Genomic DNA, 11,914 nt, shown 5'->3' with positions numbered 1-11,914 from the left:
GTACTCCCAGCAGCCTTCTTGGGTTTGCAGTGCCCACCGTGAGGGTGAAGAGTAGGTTAGGCTCAAGACAGCAACAGACCTCAAGCTCAGCAAGGGAGGCTGGGTGGAGCCAGGTGGGTCTTTTTTGGGGCATCCTGAGTTCAGAGGCACCGACGAAAAGGAAACAGAAGCCCCAGAGAAACCTCACTGTTTCACCGTCTGGCCTCGAGGTAGTCCTGGCCAGGAGGGGACCGCTGGGGCCTGATGCTGAGTAAAGCCGTTTGCTCTGACTTTCTTCAGACATCAAGCAGATGGGCTTTCCTTGCAGTTTGAGGCGTTACTTACTCTCAGGCAGCACATCTTCCTAGCAGGGCCTGCAAGTGTGGGAAGACGCCACCCCTGGCTCCCAGCCTTGTGCAGATGTCTGTCAGCATGTGCAGAGATTCAGCACTTGCTGTGTCCTGCGCTCAGCACCTCGTTTAGTCCCCAGGACGACCCGTATCAGTCTGTTCTAAGGCATTAGCTCTCAGCTCCTGAGTCTGAGTGGGCCACAGGAGTCCAACAGTGCTAGCACCATGGGGCCAGCACTCCGATCAAGGTCCTCTTCTGCAGAGTTTTTGATCCTAACCAGTACTCTTTCTGGTCTGATCACCACATGTAGTCTTCTGGTGGCCATACTGCTAGAATCCCAAAGCCTGGCTGTATCCTAGGAATACAGAAGTTAGCCATTCTTGACCTTTCCAAATACCAAATGAATTTTAACAAGGTTTTATATAAAACTGACCTTTATTACAATTAAAAAAGAACAAAGACAATTTGATAAGTGCCTTTAATTACAACGTACCTGCTATTTACTTGTAATTATACTTTACCTGTAATTACACTTTTTATATACAGCTTGAGTAGGTTCATTACATGTAAACTATAAGATATTACAAGTTGAACTCCAGGCTTTTCTGAGTATTCCTAATTGAAATACTCCCAGCAGAAACACAGAAACAAATGCTCATTTCAGGTCCTTGGGTACCATTACTAGGTGAGATGTGGCCACAGAAGAGAACAGAAATGTGCATTAAATTGAAAGGTATTCTTAACATAACTAACAGTATTGCTGTCATCTAAACCCTAAGCATAATTGATAACTGGATCATTAAAATGATACTTCAATTTTTATAGCACCTTTCTTCTAAAGAGGTGAAAGCATTCGTGCTTATCTACATTATCTCATTGTCCCCCAAACAGCCCGATGAGGTAGGCAGTGTTGGTGTCATCCCCACATTTGTACATGGAGAAACTGAGGCACAGAGAAGTCAGATCATTTGCTTGAGGTCACACAGTAAAGTCAGCGCCAGAGCAGGGACCACAGCCCTGCGCTTTTGTCTCCAAAACCAATGGTTTTCTTCTGACTGAATTGTCCCATGTGAGAATTTAATTCATTTTTCCAAGAACTAAAAATGTGCATTATTTTTCACCCATAAAAATTGTTGAAATACAACAGACAAACACTCTGGGACGGAGAGTGGGCTGATGCTGCACTCTCCCAGAAAGCGCTCATGGAAGTTTTTTGTTTTGCTTTTCTTACTTCAAAGGGTTTCTCTTCCTAGTTGACACAAAGCTAAAAGTCTCTAGAAGAAATATATTTAGAAGGACTCCCTAGTAATCTACATATTACAGTTTTAACAGCCACATGATGCCACCCACAAACCAGGTTTATTCCTGAGTTTAAAAAGAAGATAGTACCTAAACAAAAAATGAGATTTTTGAGATAAGTTTTTAAATTCATACACATTTACTGTTTACTCCTAAGAAACTCTGAGTGATGGGGTGGGATAATCAATTTTGTGGAGAGACGTACAAACAGAGGGCGGGACACTAATAGGCAGGCTTTTAAAACACATAGGAAGAAGATAAGCAGGTATTATTCTGCTAATTTTGAAAAAAATCCTAGTGAAGTTATGATTTACAGTGAAGTGTAAACAATCAAAATTCTAAGCATTCAGCTTCTTCAATGTGCAGAAGATGAGAACCCCATTGCTGCCTCGCTCCGTCACCTGGGCCGGTGAGGGGTCCCCGGCTTCTCACTCCAAAACCAGACCGTTTGCCTAGGCACGGCCACTCACCCTCAGCCTCTGGTAACTCCTTGTTTAGATGCTGGAACACTGTATTTTCTTGAGACCTAAGAGAACGGAGTGAAGTGGTTATGACTAACCCAACTTATAAGCACCATGTCCCGGGGGAGGGAGTCCAGCAGCTGCCTGGCTAAGACATTCCATGTCAAGTTGACTTTGAAAATGATGCACTGTCATCAGAAGGATTTTCTTCCCTTAAAAATATCAGCTTCCTCCTCCTCCACTTGTAACGCTGGTCTGCAGCTCATACGAGGACTTCCTTCAACATGGTGGTCAGTGAGGCTGTTCCTTCTCCGGGAACTGAGACGACACAGGACGGTCTCGGGGGACAACGAGAGCGTGGTGCTGCTATTTCTGCATTTGTGAGTTTGACTCCTTCACAACATTTTTAAAAAGTTTGTTCCATGGTCCCTTGTGTCACCCAGGCTCATGGAAGGGTGACAGGAATGTACACAGTTTGGCAAAACTCATGATAACACCAGCATTTCTTGCCTCCCTGGGTGGACCCGCGGCCTCATCTTGGTACCCTGGAAAGCAGGGCAGTTGGACTTGGGCAGAGCTGTCTGGTCACTCAGCCACGAGGGAGAACGGCTCTGTGCTGTCAGGCAGGGTCTGTGGTGTGGGGGAACTGTGACCAGAACTGGGAGAGACGTGACACGGAGGGGCTGGGCGGGGTTCTGTACGAAGGGACGGGACAGAGCCGAGGGAGCAGCCGCGAGAGGGCGGGAAGAAACAGGGGCTCTGGCCCCCTTCTTCAGACTTCCTCCTTAGAAAGACTAGCGGCAGGGAGAGGAAAACGGTGGTACTGAGTGTAGCGCAAGACAGTTCTGGACTTACAAAACTAAGGGTTAAAAATTCTTGCTATTGAAAACAACCTTCCACTCTTGAGAACTAGACGACTTGACCCTTATGAAGATCTTTTGAGACGATGAATAAAACTGCTGGTAAGTGTCACTTTTTTTTTTAAAACTACTTTTGAGTAAGGGAAAATACTTTCAGACTGTTTGCGACCGCTAAGGGATAACATGACATTTTTATGGGGAAAAAATACACACATAAAAAATTAGCAATTCCTATTTCTCACAGACTTTTGTTTGTTTGGCTCTGTCTTTCAAAGTTACCCAGAAAACATGTGGCACATTAATACAACACGATTTTTAAAAAAGTAATGACATTAAAGCATTTTACTGTTGCCAGCTTAACACAGAAGTCTGAGGAATGACAATCACCAAGCTTTATAACCTGTCATACAAGGTGATAAAAGACAGTAAGAACACAATGCATTTTTGAAAAACATCCATAACATGTAAGTGGTAAGCAAAGAAAAATCTTTCTGGGCTATGATAAATGTGTATCAAATGGAACACTTCTTAAAAAATGTCTTTTTAACAGAATCATATTTCTCATTGCATCTGACATTAAGAAGAATTGGAACTATTTTTCACTTAAATAAAAAGAATCTGAAAAACAATGAGGTACTTTACAAATATTAGAATCTACATGTAAACACACTTAAAAATGATTAGCAGACTTAAAAAAAACCCCACACACAAATGTTTGCTCTCTTCTGGAGCGTTATGTTAAAAGTTAATTTGGTGATTCCAGATAAAGATTCTTATTTATTGTGGTTTCTGGACTGAGGTGTTTTGTGTTTAAGTCAAACATTTTCAATCTAAATGTGTTTAACTTGTTAAACGCCACTATTAGGAATAGTGTGTTTAAGAAAAGATATAGAGCGAGAAAACGCTACTGTAAGACAAGGAATTTAGATTTCATTGAGAATAAAGCCGTATTTGATATCACAGACACATGTTCCTATTTTCACACCAGTCACTTATTAACACCAAATATTATACTTTACCTTTTCCCATTTACACAGGACAATACACCTGTGCAGATTCCCAGGCAATAACCATCAGTACCTACTACGCTTCCAGCAGCCAAAACGCTAAGCTGGCAAGGACCAGAAATTAACACTGAGAAGAATGGCAGCATGCAGTCACATGAAGCACTGAAAAAAGTGTTATCTACTCAGGTGTAGAGTCCTAATTCAGTCTTGAGGTGAGGCCCTGTAATCTCAGCCAGGGTGTCATCTCAGGGCAGTCTTTATCACCTCATATTGCAACTTTGACTGCTGACTCTGCTGTACAGCCTGGGGGTTTTAAAGAGATCGCCACCACAGGGTCCCAATTCTACTACCTGGCAGGCGAGGTCGCCTCGCCCCAGATTTGTCCCGGCTCAGGCTTTCTATCTTATTTCTCTGGGCCAAATGTCTCTTGAACACTTGTCTGAGAAGCACACCTATCTACAGTTCCTCCTGTCAGGCTGAATACATAGTGAGCCGCATGTGTAACAAAACTATCTCAAAATTTGCTGGTTTTGAGCCAAGAGAATTTGGGACACAATTTAAAATCTGAATGTGCCATGAGAAAAATTAAATGAAGGTAACTCAAGAAGGTTTTCTCACAATTACCAAATAAAAACTATGGAGAACTGTTTCTTCTAAATCTGCTTTTGTGACAAAATTTCATCATACTAATAGGATAAACATTCCAAATACCTAACAGAGTGTACCCTAATTAATTAACTGCACCGGAACTGTGTCAGCACCAACTATACATGCATACATATATGCACGTATTCATATACAGTTCATTAATGGTTAAGGTAAGTGAATGCTCTAATTATAAAAATGAAAATCAAGGGAAGGGGAGTGATATACTGAGGTTCAATTGATATTCTGAGGTTCAATTGATATTCTCTGTGTTGGCCACTTACTGTTAGTTTAACACCAGTTACAATTAACTCTGGGACTTTGAGGGCACATAATCAGTGACTAACCTTTTTTTCCCCCACACAGAATATTGGTACAGTATTTTATGAAGTTTTAACAGACTTCATGATATAATTTAGATCAGGACAAGAAAAGAAGTATGTAGCCAATATATTTCCAAAATGACTTTTTTCTAAGATTTCTCAAACATTTCATACAAAACAGTTACACTTCCCTGCTGACTATAGTTGGGAAATATTAAAATCATCATAAAATGCTTCTATACTTTCAGTATATCTGAATGAAAAGATACTACTATATCTAACCAAGATAGATGTACAATTCTGATTTATAGAACAAAAACATCCCTAAAATTTATTTTTATCTTTTTATATAAATTCACATAACCTAGATCATTATGATTGGATGCATACTATGAATATCAAAGGTGAATTTTAAATATACAGTGAATTCTGCTCTTGGTAACTACGTTTCATATATTTAAATGCTGTAGCATTTAGCTCAACATAAAACTTTTAAAAAGAATCTACAGGCTTCTGTTCAACTCACAGATTTAAGCACAGATTTTGAACAAAGTGAAAGAGATGAAATTTATGAAAAACTGTACAATAAAGGGAAAACAATGATGATACCTCAGTAAATATGCTTCCATAAAGTAGCCACGCTCTGGAGAGCACAGCTCTCTTCCTGACCCTTGTTGCCCGCCTCCCAGGTCTTATGGACTGTTCTGTCATTTATTCTTTCAGAATTGGTGCCGGAGGGCCTTCCGGTTCCTTTTAAAATATTTTCTGTCGTAACTTATTCTTATCACTGGCTCTCGAACAAAGAGCTATTTTCAGTGCATATTTTATGACTAGATTGCATAACCTGTATTTGAAAACTTGAAATTTGAAGATTACGTGATTATTTATAATGAACTTATCTCTTAATAAAGAAAGGGTTTTACACTTCAGAGATCATACCTACTTCCCTGGTGGTAAGAAAGACACTAGGAAATGCAATAAAACTTGTGAGCTGTAAGGTGGTGAGCCTGCGCAATGGAGGTGTGTAGTGTGACACAGCTGTCACTGTGTACCAAGGGAACCCGTGACCTGAGAGATTGTTGGGTCAAACTCATTAATACAAAGTGGGGAAAATCAGCAGGCAAAGCAGTCCTTATGAAAGAACTGAATTCAGAGAGAAAGTGCTTGCATGTTCCTGATAAAGTCTGCTCGAGGGATTCAAGGGTATTCTGCCAATACTTTCTAATCAACAATCACTGTGCTTGTGCACTTGATGTCTTCCTGGGAGAGACCAGGCGGACTGAAAGAGAGTAAAACCAGCCAGGGCACGCCAACAGCGTCCCCTTAACCATCTCGGAAGTGCCTTACAGAGCAGCTACAAAGCCAGTCCACGAATACAACGTCAGAAACGTGCAAGGTGGTGTCTACAATTTTCAAGATGCTTCATTCTCCCAATCTCATTCTTTGTCAGACGGAGGGAAAATAGCAAGATTATTAAATCTTTAAAGTCACACATGTCGCAGAGCATAAGACGACGGCTTCACTTCTTTCTCAGTGCAGGACACGCTTTCTCTTTGTGGCTTACACCTCATGACGGTACTTTAACTAGGCTCCTTTCAAAATGAAAAGTGAACAGTTTTCCAACGGCGGCCTTACATGATCTAAAACGATGATTAAATTCAAATCAGGCTGAGTTCTTAATCTGAGCTATTTCAGCCAGTGATTTTTGTAAAATGAAGAAAAGAATTCTAATAGCCAATTTGCATTAGCAAGCACTGAACTGCAGAATTCATCACTGTTTTCTTGAAAAATGTCATTAAACTTTAATAACAGTATGGTACTTTTAGGAGGTTCATAATTCATTAGCCATATTTTTCCATTTTTATCATTTCAGATATTTCAATATTGCTCACCCCGACCATGGAAAAATCATTATTTATGCCCAGTGGATTTATTTCTCCAGTAGTTTAGTTGATTCGGACTAGAAACTCCCACTACCATTGCAAGGTTGGGTCTTTAACAAATCTTCAACATTTTAAACACTTCTTTGAAAAAAAGAATAACAGCTGCTTGTCATTAGCTTATGTGCTTTAGGATGTCTTTTCAAAATGAGAGTATAAATCATTGTACATAAAATCAAAATAGTTAATATACATTTTCTGGCACTTTCTAGAAATTAGGCATTAAACATAAAACATCTTATAAATTTATATAATAAAATAAATGTTTACATTTTAATCGTCGCTAGATTACCTTAAGGTAGGAGATAACTTAGAAAGTCCACACCGTTGGGGTGTTGGCAGACCTCACCGGAAGTACACTTCATGTCCACAGCCCTTGGGAAAGGAAGCCACGGCTGCCGTCCACACGTGTGTGTGCGTGTGCCCCAACGTAAAGATTAAGGCTTTCTGCTTTGAAGGAATGGGTCCTGGACTTAAACAAGTAGAGAAGTACCATGGTATTTGTTGAAAACACTGAAAAAGGCTCTGATGAGCTTCTGAGCACTGCAGGAAAACAGTTCTGACTAGGAAAATAAAACAAAACATTTAAAACTGACCGCAGTGCTCTGGGGAAGGCTGCTGACTTGCAGTGCCAACGTAAGAAGGAGCGAGGACCACCGGCTCTCGTCTTCCAAACACGTCTATGCCGAAGGCCAGTGCCAAGCCCTGTGGGAAGATTTCCTTGGAATGAGCCATAGAAACCAGAAGATTTCAAGGGGAAAATGCCATATACTTTAAAGTTAGTAGCAGAAGAGAAAAGGGAAGAGAGGAAGAAAAACCTGACTCTTCCGAATGGCAGTATTTCAGGCGAGTGGACTGGAGTTCTTCCTTACAGCTCGGTTTCCTCATCTCTGGGACGCATCCTTGGAAGCTGAGATCTTATGAGGAGGGTGAGGGTGCAAGACGGAGTCTGTGCATGTGTGGGGGTGTGCCTGTCCCCAGGCAGCCAGAAGCACACGCAGGGGCAACCAGGTCTGCACCTCACTGTCTCAGAACCCGGGAAACGTCACGGCATATGAAATGGTCTTCAGTTTACTAAAGCAGCGTATGAAAGGTAGGTTGATGTCACCTATCTTCCACAGAAGAAATGTCCCCAGATGCTCATCACAGGCTCTCTGGAGAAGTCTCCTGCCTTGCTAGAGCCTGGTAACATCCCTGCATTGCTGCAGGTCTCCAATGCTCTCATAGTCATTCTCCTTGGGGACAAGGCCATGGTGGCCACTGGCCTCCTGAGGGGCCTTTCCTTCCTCTCTGTTTAGAGTCTGTATTGCTTCGTAGTCCGGCTCCAGCTCCTCACTGGGTCTCCCTGCGAGTGGAAGTTCGCTGACACTGTTGGGCATTTTCTCGAAGTCTTTCACCGTAGCATAGAGGTCATTACAGGAAGAGGGTGACCTCTGAGGAGCCCCTGGGACGGAGGAGCAGGCGGTCTCTGGTGCTTGAAGCAACTGTCCTGATTTATGCACCGACTGTCCAGGTTTATTCACTGAGGAGTACATGGCTGAGATCTAGAAAACAAAGGGCGAGTTGAATAAACATGCTTCCAGCTGCAAGCTGAGACTTCTTCCTTCCCATTTGGTGCCAAGATGCACACTCAGCCCTCACGGGCATCAGTGTGTGTGTGTGTGTGTGTGTGTGTGTGTGTGTTCACTATCTGTACTAATTCTGGACGACATTCCTAGAGATGAATGACAGACATTATCTTCAGCTTTGTAAGTAGATCAATGATATTTGCTTAATTCTGTGAAAACTGAATGCTGTGGTCTACCAAAGGCACTGAGGACAGCAGGAGAGGGGAGCTCGGGCAGCCCCAGAGCCTGGCCACACACCAAGCTGTGATTTCCCTATCAGAATGAAGTTTCACCTGAAAAGCCTCCACTGCTTTACCAAAAAGGACAGCAAACATCTAGACCAGTGCTTTTCCTAATGGGAGCGTCCCAGCCCCGGCAGCAGGACGCTGGAATTTACCAGGAGGGCAAATGCTCAGGCCTCACCCCCAAACCTCTGGCTCAGAGACTCTGCTGTGTGGGACCCCACAATCTGATGCCCACTAATCGTGAGCCCCACTGACTTAGACTACCCTACACTTCCTGTAAGAACGGCTGACGTGGCTGTTGGCTTCTGGGGCAGGGGCGCTGCATGTGCACAACCCTGTGAGTACCATATCCATCCTCTTCTGACCTGGTTGTATGTTATTTGTTAAAAAGTAATTTACAGACTAGGCTTAGTTTTTTTGTTGTTGTTGCTTTTTTTTTTTGTCTTTTTGAGACAGGGTCTCACTATGCAGTTCAGGCTGGCCTTGAGCTCACTATGAAGCTCAGGCTGGCCTCACACTCGCAACGATCCTCCTGCCTCAGCCTCCTGACTGCTGGGATTACAGGCGTGAGCCAGCTCAGGCTTAGTTTTCTTCTCTGGAAAATTCTTTCTCATCTGCAAGCAGCCAAGTCAGAACTGCCTTCTGGGGACAACTCATGGGATACTTTCCCATGGTAAAAGCAGCCTGTTTTCTTTTTTTCTTTCTTGAGACAGGGTCTCACGGTATAGTTCAGGCTGGCCTTGAACTCACTATGAAGCTCAGGCTGGCCTCAAACTCACGGCAATTCTCCTGCCTCAGCCTCCCGAGTGGTGTGATGACAGGTGCATGCCACCACGCCCAGTGTGAGAGCAGGCTGTTTTCTACGTATACCTTTGTGGTGTTGCTGATATGCTCTATAACCCTCTAATATCAAGAGAGATTTAATTTCCCAGTGACAGGTTAAATATACTGATTAAGAGGTTTTTGTGGAGTAGTATTATTTTATTGTTATAAATCATGGTTGGAAACAAGTAAAACACATCTTTCTTTACCTGTGTTTATTTTTCCCACAGTGATTCATTCATTCTAATACCCAGGAAATAAATAAACATGTTTCCTGACAGATGCTTGGCTTCCCAAGTGCCGAGGGACGCTTTCCTGCCTTCCCGTAGCTCACATACTGTGGGCGAGCGTCCCAGCTGGCCCAGGAAGCTGCTGAAGGCAGGCCTGCTGCGTGCTCACCGGTCATTTGCATGAAAACTCTTCCCTCCCAGCCGGTGGCTGGTGTTGCCAGGCCTTGACAGAGAAACCGTCTTTGGAAGACTTGCCCCATCGATCTGACTCTCCTACCGAAGAGCACAGTGCCATTCTCACCCTAGCAGGCTCGATGGGAAAACTGCTCTCAAAGTAAGAATCAGAATCCCTTTGAATAGAGGAAGACAGGGAAACCCACTGATTTTCACAGTGCAGTCCACACCTGCGACGTCTATTACCTAAAGGTGGTGGAAGCGAGGTCTGAGGACAGTGGATGAAGGGGCGAACCCCGGACGACAGTGGTGAGAGCAATCAGCACACCCTTCACTCCCCACCGGCGGGAGTAACAGCAAGGGGGCAGACACGCCCAGCGGTAACCTGGACGGCAGCCGCGGCCGTCTCTTCCCTGCCCCTAACGTCTTGCTCCCCTTCCCTCACCCCAGCTCCTCTTTGGATTCTCCAAAGAGGCCTTCATACTTCAGGCCTTCCTTCTTTTAAAAATCACAGGCTCTTTCATTAACTCACAGCTCAGTATCGACCCTGGGAGGGAGCCTCGTGTGCAGCTGGTGTCCCTGGAATTCCAATTATCATAAACGTTTCTCAAGCCTTCTAATATTCCTTGTGAATATTTGTCTTCTACCAATATTATTTCTAGGTTGGACACAGATTTCTCTTCAAGCCCCCTTTGCTATTCAGCTATTTAATTTTTTTCTCTTTAAAATCTTTCGTCTTTGTTACACATCTGGTGAACTGTTCTTCTGTTCCCATCAAATCATCCTTTTCTTCCCCTCATTTCTCATCATTTTGATAATTAGCGCCTTCTCACCCCTGTCTTGAACTGGCATAGCAGCATCTACAGCACAGGCCGCGGCTTTGGTCTGGGCTTGCCTAACACGACAGCGATATAAAAATAAATAATTTCTATACATTTTTTCTAAAATGAATGCTTGTGCATCAGAGTTCTTTATGTTGAAAATTCCTCAGCAGAACCAGATGCTGTTTCCACAAACCACAAATACAAGAAGCAAAGTACTCTAACATTTGACATAAAATCGATTCACTGTAAAGGGTTACTTTCCAGGTCGCTTTTGTATTTCGCTTTCCTACCCAAATAGTCACTCTGGCTGCGCCAAACAGACCGGGAGGTTAAGGGGCTGTCACGGGAACCACAGCCGTGGACTGCGGGTGTGGTAAAGTGGCCCTGGGATGGGCTGTGTGACGCTTTGGAGGTGCCCTTGAAGGGACGGGGTGACTGCACGCGGGACACTGAGGGAAAGGAGGTATCAAGCGTGATCCCCAGGGTTCTGGCTGTGTGACCAGGCAGGTCCACTCCAGGGGAAGGGAAGACACAGTGAGTTGGACAGTGTCACCTACAGAAAGCACCTCTGTCCTTGAACTTGCTACACAGACGTCTGCTTCACATTCTAATGTTCAAGTCCTCTACCGGAGCCGAGACACCTGCAATATATCTCAGTCCTACACGGTGTCCTCTGCAGAGAGTTCTAGTTGGGAGCTACAGGGAGCTGAGTAAGGTGTTCAGCCCCCCGTCTCAGCCCAGCTCCACGTGTACACACATATGCTAGCTTCTATGATGGTAAGGCTTCACTGAAAGTCTGACTAGTGAATTTTTTGCCCTGGTACTTGGGAATATATAATCTGTTCTTGCTGGCTGCTCTGTTGGACCTTAGCTCCAGCCTGGCATTGTGCTTCTTACAGTTATTCGCTCTCTGCCCCACAATCCCTCACTGAGACCTGTGCCCTCCTTCTCCCAGGTGGGGTCACATTCTCTGCCTCCACTATCCGATTTCCTGAACTTTCCAGCCCACTATTAAGTCCTTCTAATGTGCTCTTCCTAGTTGTTGACTAAAGCTCCTACGCTGACATTTCTCTCATCGCACCCCCCCCCCATACCCCCATACCGGGAATTGAACTTACGACCTCACAATTGCCAGACAGGCGCTGTG

The 11,914-nt window shown here is 43.8% G+C and overlaps 1 protein-coding gene across 4 annotated transcripts in view; it reads right to left on the bottom strand.

Moving 5' to 3' along the window:
• Positions 1-746: 746 nt before the first annotated feature.
• Positions 747-11,914, bottom strand: part of Pag1 (phosphoprotein membrane anchor with glycosphingolipid microdomains 1) — a 149,413-nt gene continuing 138,245 nt past the window's right edge. For 3 of the 4 annotated variants that reach the window (XM_005392057.2, XM_013518187.1, XM_005392058.2), the window contains one exon: positions 747-8,409. In XM_005392057.2, coding sequence (XP_005392114.1) covers positions 8,041-8,409 — 369 coding nt within the window. In that variant the 3' untranslated portion in view covers positions 747-8,040. The remainder of the gene's footprint in view (positions 8,410-11,914) is intronic. The other variant, XR_001235521.1, reaches the window with a different exon arrangement.

This window comes from Chinchilla lanigera, unplaced genomic scaffold, assembly GCF_000276665.1.
Source record: "Chinchilla lanigera isolate Chin_1 unplaced genomic scaffold, ChiLan1.0 scaffold00043, whole genome shotgun sequence".
Lineage (NCBI taxonomy): Eukaryota > Metazoa > Chordata > Mammalia > Rodentia > Chinchillidae > Chinchilla > Chinchilla lanigera.
The sequence above is the reverse complement of the archived record's forward strand: the minus strand, read 5'-3'. Positions and strand labels throughout refer to the sequence as shown.